Source organism: Dipodomys spectabilis, unplaced genomic scaffold (genome assembly GCF_019054845.1).
Source record: "Dipodomys spectabilis isolate Male_0828 unplaced genomic scaffold, ASM1905484v1 ptg000089l, whole genome shotgun sequence".
Classification (NCBI taxonomy): Eukaryota; Metazoa; Chordata; class Mammalia; order Rodentia; family Heteromyidae; genus Dipodomys; species Dipodomys spectabilis.
Window position 1 is genome coordinate 18,840,011 of NW_024870766.1, and position 19,337 is coordinate 18,859,347.

The 19,337-nt window shown below is 39.8% G+C and overlaps 1 protein-coding gene across 1 annotated transcript in view; it reads right to left on the bottom strand.

Moving 5' to 3' along the window:
- Positions 1-16,912, bottom strand: part of Slc26a3 (solute carrier family 26 member 3) — a 30,905-nt gene extending 13,993 nt beyond the window's left edge. Inside the window, exons 1-11 of the mRNA XM_042684714.1 lie at positions 16,782-16,912; positions 16,142-16,281; positions 14,510-14,620; positions 14,091-14,260; positions 12,208-12,372; positions 9,640-9,792; positions 9,169-9,251; positions 3,922-4,069; positions 3,695-3,808; positions 3,514-3,591; positions 856-951 (exon numbers count right to left, since the gene is read on the bottom strand). Of these exons, the coding sequence (XP_042540648.1) occupies positions 856-951; positions 3,514-3,591; positions 3,695-3,808; positions 3,922-4,069; positions 9,169-9,251; positions 9,640-9,792; positions 12,208-12,372; positions 14,091-14,260; positions 14,510-14,620; positions 16,142-16,281; positions 16,782-16,912 (1,389 nt within the window). The remainder of the gene's footprint in view (positions 1-855; positions 952-3,513; positions 3,592-3,694; positions 3,809-3,921; positions 4,070-9,168; positions 9,252-9,639; positions 9,793-12,207; positions 12,373-14,090; positions 14,261-14,509; positions 14,621-16,141; positions 16,282-16,781) is intronic.
- Between the last annotated feature and the right edge of the window lie 2,425 nt (positions 16,913-19,337).

Sequence of the window (19,337 nt, forward strand, 5' to 3'; positions counted from 1 at the left end):
ATAAGAATTGGCCTTTACAACAGTCCAAAAGGAGTATTTCCCGAAGGAATAAATGTTCAGAATTTAACTTCTTCACAGGATCTTTATAACTTATATACTACATAGTGAAGCGAAGTAATATAAATCCTTATATTGAGAGATTCTGAGGTTTGAAGGATAACTGAAAGAATTGTTAAAACAGATCTAAGGAAGTCTTACAGGAGTATTTTGAGAAACATTTTCTACCTATAGAAGCCTGTCCATTATCTATCTATCTATCTATCTATCTATCTATCTATCTATCTATCTATCTATCTATCTATCTATCTTGCAACAAGGTCTCACTATGTCGCCCAGACTAGCTTCTAATTTAAGATCCTCTGGTGTCAACTTCACAAGTCCTGGAATTACAGGCCTGGATCAGCATGTGCAGCTGAGGCCTATCCTAAAAATCTCAGAGAACTAGGCACCAGTGGCTCACCCTGTAATTCTAGCTACTTAGAAGGCTGAAATCTGAAAATAGTGATTCAAAGCCAATCCTGAGAGAAAAGTCCACGAGACTCTCACTCTAACCACCAAAAAGCCAGAAGTGGAGCTGCAGCTCAAGAAGAATGTCATTCTTGAATGAGAAAGCTAAGGGACAGCGCCCAAGGCCTGAGTGCAAGCTCTAGCACTGGCATACACACACAAAATATCCCAAAGAATGATCACTAGAGTGTGCAATTTAAGGACAGTAACTAAAATGAACGAAAGTAATTTCAAATAGATACATAGAAACAAAAGTTCACATAGCTTACAAGATAAAAGTTTATTTGACATCAGCATTAAACTGCCATCCTGATTTCTGTCTTTTTCACATACTTTGGGTCTACTTACACAATCATATTTATCTTTTCGCCATAATCTGCCTATTTCAGCAAACTGCACCAGCATTCCCTTTAAGTTTCCAAGTGCTAAAGCGGCCAGGACAGACTGTGAAAGACATAAATACCAGGTGTACTCTACGTTAATCAAATAAACCATATAGAAGCAAAGGTGAAGGTTACAGATAAGCAGGCCTTTAGTAGGCCTCAGAGTATATCAAAGGATACGCCCTTTTCCTGTGTGCCAGGCAAGACACACAGATCTGGGACTCTGACCTGTCCCCCAGCAAGGGTTGAACTGTTCCTGTGATTATGCTATGGGTGATTTGATGATATTTAAGAGTCTGTAACTTGGTGTAGAGAGATGCAGATCTTATATCCTTTGGCATGTAAGTTCTGGAGTGAATTCTTCCTAAGCAGAGCCAGTCTATGCTCATTAAATTTGAGGAGATAAGGTTTGCCCTTTGTAAAAAATTAGAAAGAAAATAAAGCTTTCAGAGTACAATGCCCTGGAATAAGAATTCTAGCCTTTGTTGATGAGCATCCCAATTGTAAGTGTACTCTGTGGGAGAGCACAAATCCTATTTGTCCTTTTCACATTACTGTATCTCCAGATGCAGCAGAGATAATGATGAATGCCTACAGAAGGTGCTTAAGAAATATTCTAAACTGGGTGCTGGTGGCTCATGCCTGTAAAGTCCTAGCTACTCAGAAGGCTGAGATCTGAGGATCAGGGTTCAAAGCCAGCCCAGGCAGGAATCAGTGAGATTCTTATCTCAAATTACCACCTGAAAACAGGAAGTGGTGCGGTGGCTCGAGTGGTAGAGTGCTAGCCTTGAGCTGAAGAACTCAGGAACAGCCCCCAGGCCCAGAGTTCAAGCCCCACGACTGACAAAAAATTATTCTAGGAATAAAGCTGGGTACTTGTAATCCTACTTGGGAGGCTGAGGGTCCCAGTTTGAAGCCAGCATGAGCAGAAGAGTTCATGAGACTCTTATCTCCAATTAACCAGCAGAAAGCCGGAAGTGAATGTATGGCCCAAGTGGCAGAGAGCCAATGTTGAGCAAAAAAGCTAAGGCCTTGAGTTCAAGCCCCAGGAGTGGCACAGAAAAATGAAGTAATAGTAGTATTCCAAGAATGGATACATGATCTGATGAATTAATATTCTCCAAGCCAGTACTAACACCTTAAACACCTTAAGAAGTCACAATGTTGACACCTTTGAATGGTGACTTCATTGAGGTCTAGATTAGAAACCCAACTGCCATACCTATCTGGCTTCCAGTTCTTACATGCTAGAATGCCATAATTGAGCTTGTGGGACTTCTCATGGTTGAGGTAAGTAGCATACAAATCCTTGTTTGAATTCTAACACAATGGAAGGAATCTCCTCCACCTGCCCTTTGAACCAATCCATTCTGTATGGAACAAGACATTTGTACAGCTACTACTTTCACATTATGAAACACAGTGTATAAAGAAAACCAAACATACCTTATATTTTCATACCTTGAACAATGTTTAGCTAACTTGGGTATTTTGAATCTTCACAAGTAACTCTGTGTGTGTGTGTGTGTGTGTGTGTGTGTGTGTATGTGTGCGTGCTGGTCTTGGTGTTTGAACTCAGAGATTGTGTGCTGTCTCTGAGCTTTTTTTTCCCCCTCAAGACTAGCATGTTGAACTATAGCTTGGCTTGGCAGCTTTTTGGTGATTAATTGGAAATAAGAGTCTCATAGACTTCCCTGGCTTCAAACTGTGATATTTAGATCTCAATCTCCTGAGTAGCTTGGATTCTAGGCATGAGCCACTGGTTCCTAACTTCACAAGTAACTCCCATAATTTATTATCTAAGCAGCTAATTCGATTCCCCAACAGACTAAAAATCACTTTGGGAGAAATATAGTCTTTAGTAACTTTAAAAAGAAAATGGTATATAAATGAATACCAGTTTAAAAATACAGAGAATTCAGTAAGACTTGTAGCACAGGGAACAGTGTTCTTATATTTATCATCATCAGGTTTCTTGAAGATTAAATGTTTTCCAGGATCTGAAATATATATGTATATATATATATATACACACATATATATATATGTATATGATTTGGATGCACAGCAACTTATAATGCATTAAATTAGACCCTCACAGTTATAGACAGAGAAGTCCGAGGATCAGGAGGACAGGCCTGTGTCCTCCTGTTTGCTCCCATCCTGTAGGCTGATAGTGTTGGTTTTGGAGTCAAACCAGACCTCTAGGAGTGGCTGGGAGGAGTATTCCTAACAAATCTGTGGCTGGTAGCACCACTCTCTGTATTAGATAGAGAGCCTGATTACCTTGACCTTGAAGAAAAATCTTACTTCAGTCATTCCAGGTTGAAGCTGCAAAGCCAGAGCACCCTCCTATTTAAGCATTAATTATATTCCGAGCCACGGACATGCAGAACCCAGAGTAGATAAGGTAGTTGGGCCATCTGCATTCCTCACATTCATACAACACTGCCAAGAAAAAGGCAATATTTTTGGCCCATAGAATATTGAGTAAAGAGAGTACCTGAGATTTCATCATTACTTCATTTTCCCTTGTTTGTTTAGGCTCTCAAAGTTAGAAAGCCAGGGTCCTTGATTTCTCACCCCAAGGAGACAGATGTAATGCAGAAGAGAGGAGGGCTACCTTTTGTAGTGGTTGTAGAAGAAATCCAATGGCTACAATGACAATCAACACGATGACACCGGAGATAATCCCAGCGACCTGGGAAGACCAAACAATGCTCATGACAATCTGCGCTTGACCTCACTTGGGTTTGCTAGTTATCAATGCTAGGATGACGGGGGTAGTAAAGACACCAAAATACCTGTGTTTTCCCTCCAGTACTTTCCTGAACTCCTGATCTGGAGAGGGCTGTACTCCCTGCAAATCCTTGGAATGATCCAGCGAATATATTATTCATTCCCAAAGCTATTAGCTCCTGACAGGAAAACAAAAAATGTTCTTAGAAGCATCCGCATTTTCATATAGAAGAATATGATATGCACAAGATATTCAAATTGCCTGTAGACTCCGCATAGGTTGTATTCTTACCTGATTGCCATCAATCGGATAATCGTACTTGAGAGAGTACACACTGGCTACGGAGAAGGCTACTGCAAAGGCCACAATAGCAATGCCGAAGCAGTCTCCTATGGTGTCTTGGAAAACCTGTACATCAGGTGTAATAGGGGGATGAAATCTGAAAGTGAAATTTAGCAAATCCAAATGTTATCAAACTTGAGCGTAAAATCCTTTTTACTGGGCAAGTCAATGAATGTCCTAGTGAGAGACACAACTATGTGACACAACTTGGAGCTGTGTCTTACCTTGGAGTTTGACTTATAAGAACTTAGTCCCTATTGAAAACTTTGGAATTGGCCTTTTTAAATGGGGAAAAGCTATGCTACCTAGATGTCATAAAAGATTTTAAATCCAGTACAATGATAATGATACACTGGATTTACCATGTGGGTTCACCAACGTTATGATTGTACAATTATATCCTTATAACTTCATGTTTTCTGTTGAGTCCATTGCAGAGTATCACTCACAAAGACGTTATAGTTATCTGTAGATGGGGCTCTTTGTGCAAACACAATTCTAAGATAAGGAAAGTAAAATAAAGCCTTCTCTCCATTGATCATATAACCTTTCAAGGAAAAGCCCCACCAAACAGGTAGGCCTTGGACTTTACCCTGCATTTCACAGATCTGCTGGAGTCAGCCATAGCCCCATGGAGAGTGGCTTTCATTTAAAATAATCCAGTGGTAGAGGAACTTGAACTTGACAACGGATGTACACTTCAGGGCTCTCACAAAGTGAGAGTAGTTAAATATATTTCCAAGTTTCATTATAAAAGTTGTCCATCTAGCCAGGTGCCAAGAGCTCATGCCTTTAATCCTGCCTACTCAGGAGGCTGAGATCTGAGGATCCTGGTTCAAAGCCAACCTGGGCAGAAAAGTCCATGAGACTCTTATCTACAATGAACCACTTAGAAAAAGCAGGAAGTGGCACTATGGCTCAAGGGGTAGAGAGCTTAGCCTTCAGCCCAGAGAGGCTCAGGGACAGTATCCAGGCCCTGAGTTCAAGCCCCAGGACCTGCAAAAAATATATTGTCTGTCTCAAACTCATCTTTTTTTTTTTTTTTTTTTTTTTTGGGTCCGGTCGTGGGGCCTGAACTCTGGGCCTGGGCGCTGTCCCTCAGCTCTTCAGCTCAAGGCTCTACCATTGAGCCACAGCGCCACTTCCGGCTTTTTTCTTTTTGCTTATGTGGTGCTGAGGAATCGAACCCAGGGCCTTGAGCATGCAAGGCAAGCGCTCTACCACTGAGCCACCTTCCCAGCCCTCAAACTCATCTTAATTTACTAAAATGTTCAGCTCCTATAAACATCTGCATCAGACCTAATGTTTGTTCAAAGTAGGCCAATTGTATATAGCCCACTTTTACTACATTGCTGTTCTATGTGTTATACACAGCTTTGATCATGAATTTTCAGCTCTAGTTTTTTATTATATTTTTTCTGTGCTGGCACTGGCCCTTAAACTGGCCTTGCACGTCCACTTGGCTTCTTCACTCACAGCTCATACTCAACTTGAGCTACGCTTTCACTTGGGCATTTTGCTGGTAATTGGAGATAAAAGTCTCTTCAATGTTTCTTCCAAGGTTGGCTTTGAACCCGGATCCTCAGAGCTCAGCTTCCTGAGTAGCTAGGATTACAGGTGTGAGCCTCCTTTAAGCTCTAGTTTTGAAGAAATACTATGCTTCTACATTCTGCTGACACCATAAATTGGCAAGTTAGCTAAAATATTGTTTTGTTTTGTTTTGTTTTTTAAACACATCTTTCAGCGATACAATTAGTGTTGGTATTTTACAGCAAAATAGCTAGTACCCTACTATTAGTCTTTACTTTTAACTTCTGAACACCACAGAATGGTATGATGGGGACTTCATTTTCTGCTTCTGCTTCTCATTACCGTAAGCCTCAGTTTCCTCATTTGTAAAGGAGGCTAATAACACCTGTTCTGTTTTTCTTACAGTTTATATGAGGGTCAAATAAAATAATGTGTGAACTGTTTAACCCCGTGAACGTTGAAGTATCTGCTCACTGTTACTGTAGAGTGTCCATGTAATCTAAGTGTATCCTCCATGTTTCCTTTTCTATCTCAAGTGGCACTTCCTCTGGGTCCTTATTTATATTTAGTGTGCTCAATATCACAAAATAATTTCTAAGGTGGCATATGCACAATAGCAGATTAGCAGTAATCAATAATCATTATCTTCTGGCAATATTTATTTTGCAATCACCAGAAATTTAACATACCTATTTGATGATCATTTAGAAAAAAAAAATAATGTAAAAAAGCACACTGCCAGGCACTGGTGGCCCATGCCTATAACCCTAGCTACTCAGTAGTGTAAGATCTGAGGATTGTGGTTCCAAGCCAGCCCTGGCAGAAAAATTCATGAGACTTCTATCTCTGAATAACCAGCAAAAATCTGGAACTGGAGGTATGGCTCACGTGGCAGAAGGTCAACTGTAAGTGAAAAAGTTCAGCAAGAGCATGAGGCCCTGAGTTCAAGTCCCAATACCAGTACAAAAAAATACATCAAATGTCTTGTAACTTAAGCAGTAAATTAGTAATAGTAGTAAAGTGATTTAAACACTAATTATAGGATAGGCTCTCTGAATCTTTTAAGAATTCCATCTAAGAACTATTCTTTTTAGCCCCATTTTTACAACTAAGTCCACTGAGGTACTGAGGTCAGTCTTTTGCTAAGGGTCAGGAAGTGAATCTGAAGTCAAGCGAGGACACTCTGCTTCTAGAATCCATGAATTAGCTACTAGGTTCTACTGCCTCTCTGCAGTGTCATCAGAAAATATGAACTAGCTACTTCCCAGCCCCATACACCTGGAGACAGGCCCGCTGATATGAGTGTGTTTACTAAATAAATTCTCTAGGATTATCACTCAGTGATCTTAAGCTTAACATTTATTGTCAAAATGCTTCGGCTTCTGACAAGATCCTCTTTGATTTTTCATGTTGTTTTTCTGGTGAAGTTTATGTCTTAGACCTTTAAATAAAATGTAACCATTTGAAACTTTCAGGATGGAGGGAAGCACTGAAAGTAGACAAGAGTTTCAGCCTAGTTTCTGCTTCACAGGTTCTTAAATTTAAAAATAATGTTTGCAGTGCATTAAGTGGAACACACAAAGATCTGAAGAGAAATTTCTTTTTGCTTTTAAACCATTCACAAGGAAGGAGAGCTGCGGCTCAAGTAGTAGAGCACTAACCTTGTGCAAAAAAATGCTAAGAAACAGAGCCCAAGCCCCGAGTTCAGACCCCAGGACTGGTTAAAAAAAATAGATCGAAACCATTCACAAATCTGCTTGTGGTATGTATGTGTGTATATGTGTGAGAGACAGAGAAAAAAAGAGGGGAAAGAAGGAAGGAAGGAATGAAGGAAGAAAGGAAGGAAGGAAGAAAGAAAGAAAGAAAGAAAGAAAGAAAGAAAGAAAGAAAGAAAGAAAGAAAGAAAGAAAGAAAGAAAGAAAGAAAGAAAGGGAAACAAGGAAAGAAAGAAAGAAAGAGAAGGAAGGAAGGAGGGAAGGAGGAAAGGAAGGAAGGAAGGAAAGAAGGAAGGAAGGAAGGAAGGAAGGAAGAAGGAAGGAAGGAAGGAAGGAAGGAAGGAAGGAAGGAAGGAAAGAAGGAAGGAAGGAAGGAAGGAAGGACTGAGACCTAAATTCGGGTCCCCATTTCCTAGCTCAGCATTTGTATCTGGTATCCTACTACTTGAGCCATGCCTCCACTTCTTATATATCTGCTTTTAAAGCGAATTTGGTTTAACAGCACCGGGTTTGAACTCAGGCCTTCACATTTGATAGGCAAGCGCTATACCACCTGAACTATTCGCCCAGTCCTTTTTTTGTTATTTTTTAGTGTCTCAAACTTTTATCTGAGCCAGTTTCAGTCCTCCTACCTATTCCTCCTAGGTAGCTGGCATCACAGGTATGTGCCACTGTGTTCAGCTGATTGATTGAGATGTGGGTCTTGCTAACTTTTTTTTTCTGTTTATGTGGTACTGAGAAATCGAATTTGGGGCTTCGTGCATACTAGACAAGCACTCTACCACTAAGTCACATTCCAAACCCTCTTGCTAAGTTTTTGTCCAAGCTGGCCTCTGACTTTGATTCACCTATTCTCTGCCTCCTGAGTATCTGGGATTACAGGCATGAGTCACAGTGCCTGGCTTGAGTATATTCAATAGTAATTTAATAATATGATTTAGCAAATTTATACAGCATAGGCAGCATTTTATTGTTTGGATCTTCATATTGACATGTTTTCTTAAGGATTTTACTGGTTTTCAGTGATTCATATAATACTAAACAGAAATGATGGAATTTATATGCTCATAAGCTTTTTGAGAAATTAGAGTAAGATGGTGAATTTCATCGTGTGGTACAGAGCATCTAGAAAAACTTTTGTCTGTAGTTTTGTTTGTAGAGCATTTTAAGACTATATATATATATATATATATATATATATATATATATATATATATAGTCTAGAATTCTCAAATTAAGCCTGGGGAAGAACAGCCTTCTTCACTCCCTCCCTCCTTCCTTCCTTCCTTCCTTCCTTCCTCACTACAGGGCAACTCCCTTCCTTGGTAAATAAGTTGCAAGAGACTGATCTATAGTAAGAAGAGAGAGAAAGCAGAACTCCCTTCTCAAACTCCCTTCTGAATCCACTAAATGTAATGCAAGACATTTTCAAATTTCTTGAACAAACTAGGCTTCCCATCCTTTGATGGTAGTTAAAGAGGCTTTGGCTTTGTTTTGAATTTGCTCATGGGAAAGGACAGAGCGTCCCTATCTGGGTTGCTGAAGCGGTGTACCTTCAGTATCTCTTTTGAACTTTTGGAACTTGGCTCCAGTAACCTCAAACAAAGCACTACTACTGTTTACAGTAATTTATGCACAAGGAAATCTGATTTCAGCTGATGCTTCTTTATAAGCAGGAGTGATTTATTGAACCTATTCTTCTGCTTTCCCTACTTTCCCAAGTTTGCCTTTTGTGTGAGTTCTTGCTTGTCTACATTTGTGAGTTGTTCCACAGGAGAAACTTCCTGATATTAACAACATCATTCTTTGCAGCTGCTTCCTTGAGAGACGGAGCCTCCTCTATGCATGCAAGGTGCCAAGGGTTTCTGAGCTGGGCTGGATGTGTCCTGTAAGTACTACTCACTGCTCTCTGCTCAGTGCTGAGAGACACCAGTACCTGAGACACACTTACCCACTTTTCATCTCTCCCACCACAGACACGTTGAACCTGTGTTCAAAGTCAAAGCCGTACGATACACCTGTTGCAATGACGGTCTGCAAGGTAGCAAAATGTCCAACTGTGAGATGCAGCCAAGGGTACTTTGACACAAACATACCACAGCCCAAACCCACCTTAGCTTCCTGAAAGAATAATTTCTAGCTTGAATGTTTATTTAATTTTTTAAAAAATAAGTTCAGGGTAATTCTAGTTTGCTATTGAGATGGGAAGCCTTCAGCTCTAATTCAAATGAATCAATCTATTGTCTGATGTCACTTCACCCCCCTCCTGTGACATGGAAAGAAAAAAACCCACCTCATAATAGGAAGTTATTCAATTTTGGCTGAAGAGAAAAATTATACTAAAACCTGATTTATGCATGGTGAAGGGCTTTTAACATAAAGACATTGGATTGTGAAACCCATTCTTGAGATGGTCAGTTACCATGATGAGCTCGATGGGAATAGGCACTGGGAGTTTGCTTTTGTAGCGCTGATTTATTTCTTTAACCAGAAATACAACCAACAGGATAATCACGGATGTAACAAGGTCTGCAATATTAGTCTTCTGTATTTGGGTGAATACAGATTCTAGAACCTACAAGTTAACAAACAAAAAAAATTATCAAAGTCCTATATTAGTACATAATTTGGACACAAATACCTCCAAGAAGATGAAAATAAAAACAAACGGACTAGCATAGATGGTTGCAATTCTGCTTCCATGAACGATGAGTTCTGAAATTGTAGTGCTGAGCGTGGTGATATGACAAGGGGGAATTAGCAGTGTAGGTGCTTCTGTCATTTTGGGGCAGAAGTTCTCTGGCTAGTGTCAAATTCTGTGGAAAACTTTCCCTGATTTTACAACACATGTCTTCTGTCCTAGATCTCTTTGCCATTGTTTTATTTTACAATCATTACTGCTATTTTGCCCAGTGAATAACTTTTAATCTCAGACTTTTTTTTTTTTTTGTCAGTCGTAGGGCCTGAACTCTGGGCCTGGGCGCTGTCCCTCAGTTCCGCTCTACTACTTGAGCCACAGTGCCATTTCTGCTTTCTTTGCTTATGTGGTGCTAAGGAATTGAACTCAGGGCCTCATGCTGGAAAGTACTCTACCACTGAGCCACCTTCCCAGCCCATAGTCTCAGATTTTTTAAAAAAGCATCCATTCCTTTACATTCTGGTCTTTCAAATATCTAGACCCCTTACGTTTTGTAGCTGATTCTCCAGGTTGCTTCTGGAAACTGGTTTCTTGAATTGTACTATGCTGTTTTCTGTTTGAAGTGGGTTAAGTACTATATCAGGGAACCAAGACAGCTCAAGTAGGCGCAAACTAGGTTCCAGAAGAACCCCCTATTCCTGCAGTAGCTCAGGACCAGATGAGAGAGCAGCTTCTATCTCACACTCACAATGCTTGTCTTGATACAAGTGCTGAGCACACTACTAGTTGTGAAACAAAATAATGTCCACTGAATGAGAATGAGGTCCCCACAGACCGTATCAAACTCACTGGACTCCCTCATGCCAAAGACATAACCAAGCCAAAACTTTAAGGAAGCAGATATGGCCACCAAACACAAAAGGTTTCTTTCCTCTTATTACAAAACAAGAGATTCCAGTATGAACTAGCCTATAAATGCTTTAACTCATAATGGCAAGGAGAAAGAGAAGAAGTTAGAAATAACCTGCATTAACAAAATTTTTTCCTATTGTTTTGTTTTCTGATTGCAAACTTACCAAGTCTATCATCTTACTATTTTCCAGTGGGATTTGAGATCAAATCAGCTCATTTATGATGGTGACAGGGAATGGTGATATCAATGCCCGAAGTTTAATCCATCTTCTCAAAATTGAGAAATTGGCCAAAAGTACTCTGCACATATTTTAATTTGGCCTAAAGTTTCTCCTTACATAATAACCTAACCTGCCGCATAAACAGAATGTAACTTACTTATGAAACAAACAACTGACCCAGCTAGTTGCAAATGTCCAGCTGTTCAAACCACATCCAAATGAACGGTAATGGGTACTGCTGTCTCTGTACCTCACTTCTGTTTTCTCTCTATCACTTCTTTTACTCCCACTGTAAATGTAATCAGGCCTTGTTGTGGAGTGAAATATTTTGAACTCTAGTGCTAGATTCTACAGTTGGAAATAAAGCCGACTAAAATCTGCAAAACTAGTTACATTGTAATTTTTTCTCTTAAGCCTTTTTTTTTTTTTTTTTTTTTGTTGGTTGTGGGGCCTGAACTCTGGGCCTGGGCGCTGTTCCTCAGCTCTTCAGCTCAAGGCAAGCACTCTACCACTTGAGCCACAGCACCACTTCCGGCTTTTTTCCTTATGTGGTGCTGGGGAATTGAACCCAGGGCCTCACGCATGCAAGGCAAGCGCTTTACCACTGAGCCACCTCCCCAGCTCTCTCTTAAGCCTTTTATTTTTCATCTTCTGGAGAAATTGAAGATCATTTCCCTATCTACCTAGTGGCTAATTTACTTTTTGAGAAATAGGAAAACATCAGAAGCTAATGACCAATTGTATTTTTCAAAATAGGATTTTGGAAAAAATTTAAAACTTAAAACAAAGCAGCAAAGGTTTGACTGATATACTTTGATTATATATTTCCTCTTTGAAAATACTTGAGTCAACCTTAACAGAAGTGTATCTTCATCTCTGTTTTTCTTTTCAAATCTTTTACTCATGTAACTCAAATTCAGAATGCATTGGTTTCTTGGAAATCATAGGTGATCCCCTCAGCAAACAGAAATTCTCCAAAAAATACAATAGTGAGTTTCATTTGTCCTGGGAATTCAAGGTGGTGCTCTACCATTTGTACCTCAGCTCCATTTCTGGCTTTTTGATGGTTGATTGGAAATTACAGGCTCATAGACTTTTCTGCCCAGGGTTAAGTGCAAACTGTGATCCTCAGATCTCAGCCTCCTGAGTAGCTAGGATTACAGTTGTGAGCTATCAGTGTCCAACTGTTTCAATAGTTTTAAGGGAATGGGATACTCACTTTGAAAATTGAGAATGGGTCCGTGTGTGCTGGGACTGTCAGCTGCAGCATGAATTTGAGTTGGGAAACTAAAACATGAATGGCAGCCGCAGTAGTGAAGCCACTGATTAGGGACTCAGATAAGTAGATGACTACAAAGCCAATCTGCAAGACCCCCAGAGCCAACTGGAAGGAGAAGACAAAAGCTTTTGTTAGGGTAGATTAAGAATACATCTCTGCAAACCAAAGCAGGAGCAATTGGAATGATTCAAAATGTAATGTTTAGCTTTCAAGTGCATACCTCGAAGAAGCTGAGGTGTCTGCCTCCTGGAACACCTCCCATTCAGATTCACCTCTCTTCTCCTCCCATTCCACTCCCCCCAGGTTGAATTTTACACAATGTTCAAATAAGCCATAAGTCCAATATGCCCCCACAAACTATTAGACTTAGACCTCCCCTTTTATTTTTAGGTCTGGTGATTGTTTTTTAAGGACTCACCATGAGCTCTTTATAGCAGGATCTTATCTATCATCAGCCCTCATATATTTGCAGATGTCATTTTATGTTATACTTTCTAACTGCCCTGGCATGCATGGGGTGAGTGCCCATTCATATTCCAGCAAATGACTTGTTTGGGTTGAATCACATGACTGCATATTCAATATCAGAAATGCTTAGTCCTAGCTGGCGTGCAAGAGTGGATAATTCCCCCCTCCAAAGTATCTGCATTTGCAGTAAATTGAACTGAGTGGTTTCTCCATCCCTGGGCATTGGCCTCTCTTTCCCCTCTTGTGTCCAAAGTACAGACAGAACTGTGGCTGTGCAAAAAGCAGTTGATTTCCTTTCTGTACTTGGTTGTAGAAATGTATTAGAAACCAGTGACCCAATGGTTTGTCAATAGGACACACACTTATATCCAGGAAAACAAGTGGCACTGTGGCTCAAAGTAGTAGAGCGCTAGCCATTAGCAAAAAGAGCTCTACCACTTTTTTTTTTTTTTTTGGGTCCGGTCGTGGGGCCTGAACTCTGGGCCTGGGCGCTGTCCCTCAGCTCTTCAGCTCAAGGCTAGCACTCTACCACTTGAGCCACAGCGCCACTTCCGGCTTTTTTTTCTTTTTGCTTATGTGGTGCTGAGGAATCGAACCCAGGGCCTCATGCGTGCAAGGCAAGCGCTCTACCACTGAGCCACCTTCCCAGCCCCGAGCTCTACCACTTTGAGCCACAGCACCACCTCCTGTTTTCTGGTGGTTTATTGGAAATAAGAGTCTCATGGTCTTTCCTGCCTGGGCTAGCTTTGAACTGTGATCCTCAGATCTCAGTTCCCTGAGTAGCTTGGATTACCCAATGGGCAACACCTTTTAAAGACTGTGATATTTTCATTATTCAAGATGGTGTCAATATTGTGTCTTGGGAGTGAGACTTTGGAGCCACCATAATACTCTTAAGTTTACTCTACATCTTAAATATAGATAACTGCAATACCCCTTACCTTCCAACTACGTTCTAGTTGTTGGGGAATTAGAGAAGAAAATAATCCAAACCCATTAGTGTCAATACTACCTGTGGATAGTTATGTTTTATGACTGTATCAGTTCCAAGATGTTTTATTAAATTTGGTATTTCATCTCTTATCACATAGGCCTCCTGTAATTTCGACTTTCCTTTGACTTAAACTCCATTCATTCATTTTGCAATGTGGATCTGCTCCTTACCCACACTTCTAATGTTGTGGTAAGTGATCTTAAAAAAAATACTTCTCACAGGCAAACAAAGGAATGATAAACCAAAAAGAAGATAAGAAGAGTGGCTGGGGAAAGAGAGAGAGAGAAAAAAACAACCCAGAAATATCTTTACCACTCAGGACAAGCAGATCTCAGCAGTGATTATATGAGAAAGTGCTCACCTGGATGATTCCAGAAAGGACTGTGACAGACGCAGCCACCATTATCTTCTTCTCCTCCAGTAATGACTCATTACTCATTGAGCTATTAGTCAAGTCCATATTGGTACTTGCATCTGGGACCATTCTTGTAACCACTGCTCCAACCATCATACTGAGAACTGGAAATGGACCTGATTGACAGAGAGCAATTATGGTCAGTATGTGCCTTCCTGAAGCAAAGCTGTCTTTCAACCACAGGGTAGCATATAAAAAGGGTGTCATGCATAGTCTAGCTCTTTCCCCCCAAATCCCAGATCCTTACAGGAAACAATGACTCTTCCCATGGCTATGCACCATTTGGAATCCATACAATATGTAGCTAATATAATTCACTTTAAGAAAAGCAACAAAGGCATGAATCAGTCCAGTAACTGACTTACCCACAGATATGTGTCTTGAAGTGCCCAAGAAAAAGTAAGTTATGACTGGGAAAAAGGCTGCATACAACCCATAGCGTGGAGGGATGTTGACCAGCAGAGCAAATGCTAAACCTATAACACAAGCAAGGGAATCGTAGAAATTCTCATTAGATTATTCTGGTATTTAAGATTGCACATTTAAAAGCAATTTTTAATTAAATGTAGAAAAGATACATATGGAAACAGAAACTATAAAACTCTGAGAAAAACACTGCTGTAAATTTTTGTGACTTTGGATTATACAATAGTTTCTTAGAAATGACACAGCATACACAGTCAAAAAATAGATAAGACTTTATCAAAATTTTAAAAAACTGTATTCAAAGTACACTATCAGGGGTTATATTGTCAAAAAAGAAATGTACTCATTACCTGACTTTTGTAACTATAACCCCTCTGTATATTGCCTTTATAATAACAATAAAAGTTTATAAAACGTACAAAGTATACTATTAAGAAAGTGAAATGACAGCTCATAGAATGGAAGAAAATGTTTGCAAGTATTCATTGGATAAGAGTTTAGAATCCAGAATATATAAATAATCTTTGCAATTTCACAAGAAAAAGACAACCCAATTTTTAAAAGAGCAAAAAGGCCTGGAGATGCCGCTCAATAGTAGAGCTTGCTTGGCATATGTGCAGGGCCCTGGGTTCAATTTCACACACACACACACACACACACACACACACCAGGATTTAAATGGCCATTCCCCCCAATAATAAAATAAAAGATGTATGATATTAAACATTATGAATGTTGAGAAATGTGAATTCTCTCACACTGCTACTGGGCACAGAATGCTGGCGGTTACTTTAGAAAATAATTAGGCAGTACTGCAAGTGAATAAACATAGTTACTGCATGACCCAACAATTCTACTCCTAGAGATAGAACCAACTGATTGAAATATAGGTTTACACCACAAGTTGGAAACAATTGCTCATAATACTGTTGCTCATAATATCATAATAGCCTCCATGTGAAAATAATTCAAATGTCCAGAAAGTGTGGCTATTAATGCATTATCTACACAATGTGCCACAATATGGATAAGCCTGAAGAGCATCATGCTAGGGGAAAGGAATCAAACACTGAGTTCTACATATTGTACAATTGCATGTATATTAAACACCCAAAATAGGGAAAGCCACAGAGACAGGAGGAAGGGAGGTGGGCAATGTAGAATGTCTGTCAGTAGGCAAAGGATTTTTGTTTGTTTTTGTTTTTGTGTTTTGGTGAGGGGATATAATATATATATATATATATATATATATATATATATATATGAAAATGTTATGGAATTAGTGGGGTTGGATGCACAACTTACTGAGTATACTAAAAAATACAATTGTAAACATCAGAAGAATAGTTAGAGGTATAGCTCAGTGGTAGAATGCATGTCCAGCCCGTGAGATCCTGGGGTTGCTCCTGAGCACAAGATAATCTACAAAACTTAGAACTCTAGCCTGAATTTTATGGCATGTAAGTATTCCTAAGAAAAGTGAAGAAAAGGAAGGGAAAGGAGAAAAGAAAGAGAAGGGGAGAGAGGAGAAGAGAAGAAAGGAGAGGAGAAAAGAAAGAAGAAAATGCTACCTTGAAGTACAGCCACCAGCCCAGTGCTGATTCCAGAAACAATGTCGCTGAGCAACCATTCCTTTATCCGGTATGCAGGTAGCCAAGATGCTATGGGGAATAAAGACAGGGCAATTCTCTTGACCTTTTGTGGGGAACACCTGAAAATATTGAAAGCCACAGGTCAGGCAATTAATATTAAGTTTTAAGTTTAGTACTCGATCGTGGGCGGAAAATTGGTAAAGATAAGAACAAATTACAGATTAAACTAGCAGTTTTACTCCCACTAGCATTCATCTCTTTGCCCACGTCAACTTCCTGGTCACCACAAAAGGATTTGTTTAAAGAAAAATGCCAGCTTTTCTTTAATTATTAGAACATATTTGTCATCCTCAGTTGAACTGTGCAGCACTTCAATGAAGAAGTTGCCTGTGTCTTTGTCTGTGAGCTGAGCAATTTGGAAAGCCTGTGTTGATAGCTGAGATGCTGTTTGTTTAAAACACCTGAGTTTTCTAACTCAGGCAGGGAGTTGGAAACTGAAAGATGAAATGATTTCTTGGACTATGGAGTAGAGCCAGAAAGGAGAGCTTGAAAGCTAGGACATTTAGGAAAACAGGACTTTATTTCTCATGCTAGTATCTTAAAAAATAATAATTCTTACCTACAACACAGTTTGAGATGATCTAGAAATGTCTTGTGATGTCTGTGTTTCTTCTTATGTTCTTCTCCAAAAGTGTTTAATGAATACACTGGCCTGGCCACCACGTACTGATTCCCGATGGGTTCGATCATTTTGCTTTCTCTGGCAGGGGTGGTGAGTGGAAGACCTTTGAAACTATGTGGTGAACCCTTCTTCTTGCCTTTAGCAGGTTAAAATGCCTGGAACCAAACAGAGCTTGCTTCTTAAATAACTCAGAGATAATGTGATGCAATTTACAGATGAGTGAGCTCGAACTGAATGTTACCACCTTTTGAGATCAAAAGAGGCAGGATTAAGGGACCTAGATTGTATTTTGTGACAGTGATATCACTTTTTCCTCCAATGAGCTGGACACAGCTCCTCTGGGCAAGTAAACAAGAGCTTTTATTTTATTTTTTTTAAAGATTGCCAAAAAGCAATAAAAAAAATTGACTCAGTTTGCTAATAAGTGAGTCTATTTTCTACTGAACAAAGTGAGATCATCCTACTAAGTTTTGTTTTTTTTTCTGGAAATATTTCCAAAGCTATGGCATTGGAGTACTAGGAGAGATGAAAGTCTTCATTGCCTATAACTTCAATACAACTTGGGTAAGCTGGCATAGTTTACCCATCAGACTTTAACAAATAATAACTTATAAGATGCTGTTAATTTGTGAAATTCAAAAGATATTGCCAACTTTTTCCCTGTTGTTTGTGGGATTTTAGTGCTTTACAATTGATTCTTGTAGAAACCATGTACAGCTAATCATGGCTTGGTTACATAGTACATGATAAACAAGATCTTTTTGGCATAAACATCATGGGCAAGTTTTAACCCCTAAGAGCTTCATCCATACAATTGAGATAGCAATATCCAGTGATTGTGAACTTAAAAGAGAATATTCTCAAAGCATCTACCATTATGTCTAGCACGCTATAGGCATTCACCAAGGGGTAGTTATTATTTTCACAATTAGCTTATTTTATTATATTATTATTGTCGGTCATGGGGTCTGAACTCTGGGCCTGGGTTCTGTCCCTCAGCTCTTCAGCTAAAGGCTAGCACTCTACCACTTGAGCCACAACGCCACTTCTGGCTTTTTCTGCTTATGTGGTGCTGAGGTATCGAACCCAGTGCCTCATGCATGCAAGGCAAGTGCTCTACCCCTGAGCCACCTTCCCAGCCCCATAATTAGCATTTTTAAGGGCTGAGGAGGTAGCTTAGTAGTAGAACACTTATATACATGGGACTTTGGGTTCTATCTCCAGGTCTATAGGTGGGGTGAAGGCAGAAACTTTTCCACATAAAGTATCTAAATTTTTCAGTCTTACTTAATCTTGCTTCTATTACACTTGAAATTCTCATTTTTAAAGCATCTTTTATTGCATTTAACCAATTTAGGAGAGTAGAGGAAGTGGAGCTGTGGCTCAAGTGGCAGAGCAGCAACTGTGTGCAAAACACTAAGGGACTGTGCTCAGGCCCCATATTCAAGCTCCAGCACCAGTACTAGCACCAAATAAGAAAATAATTGCACACATCCCTTGGCAAAATCTTTTTTTTTTTTGTCAGTTGTAAGGCTTGAAATGAGGGCCTGGACACTGTCCCTGAGCTATTTAGCTCACACTAGTGCTCTGCCACTTTGAGCCACAGCGCCACTTCTGGTTATCTGATGGTTAATTGGAGATAAGAGTTTTGCAGACTTTCTTGCCCTGGCTGACTTCAAATTGCTGTACTCAGATCTCAGGCTCCTGAGTAGCTAGGATTAACAGGCATGAGCCACTGGCTCCCAGTTCTAAATACATTTTCTTCAAAGATCAGGTAGCAATTTTAAAAATGGGATGTCCATTTTCAGACTTCTCTTTCTTCTTGGATATGCATTTTTTCTATCGTCCAATGTAACCTTAATTAAAGAATACTCTGCAAGCATTTTTCCTGCCCACCTCCCTTCTTGGTTCTGTAGTACTACCCACAATGCCCAGCAGTTTGTTCTCTAACTTAAATAGCAGCAATTAGGATTGTATGTTGTTATATGGTGCTCTCTTGTAGCATAGGTATTTTCAGCATGTTTACTAGCTCAGTTTATATACAGGAATCAGATACTGGCTTCCACTTTGGTCTCACTTAACCTCTCTTTGACCATTTCTCTCCCCAGCCCTATTTCCCTAGCATCCTCCAGTATCTTCAGAATTGACCTTTTCTGACCACTGTGAAGTGCTTCTGCCCCACAGCTAGCTTGGCCTCTAGAATTTGAGACACTTTGAGCTTTATTGGGCCTTTTAGATGCTCTTTTGATCTATTTTCTGAGCTCCCCCATCAGCTAAGCAGCATGTTTCTCTGTATCTCATCTCCTTTTCTTTCAGGTGCTATACTCCACTCACTGCAGAGTACTCCTTCTGTCACAAGAACCTGCTCATCAGGAGTTGGCTTGCTTACTACAAATTGTTGGTATTTTGTTGGTGTATGTTGGTGGAGAGGGAAGGAACAATTAGTAATTTGGTTAGTGTAGGGGGTTGACATTGAAGATCTAATCCAAGGTC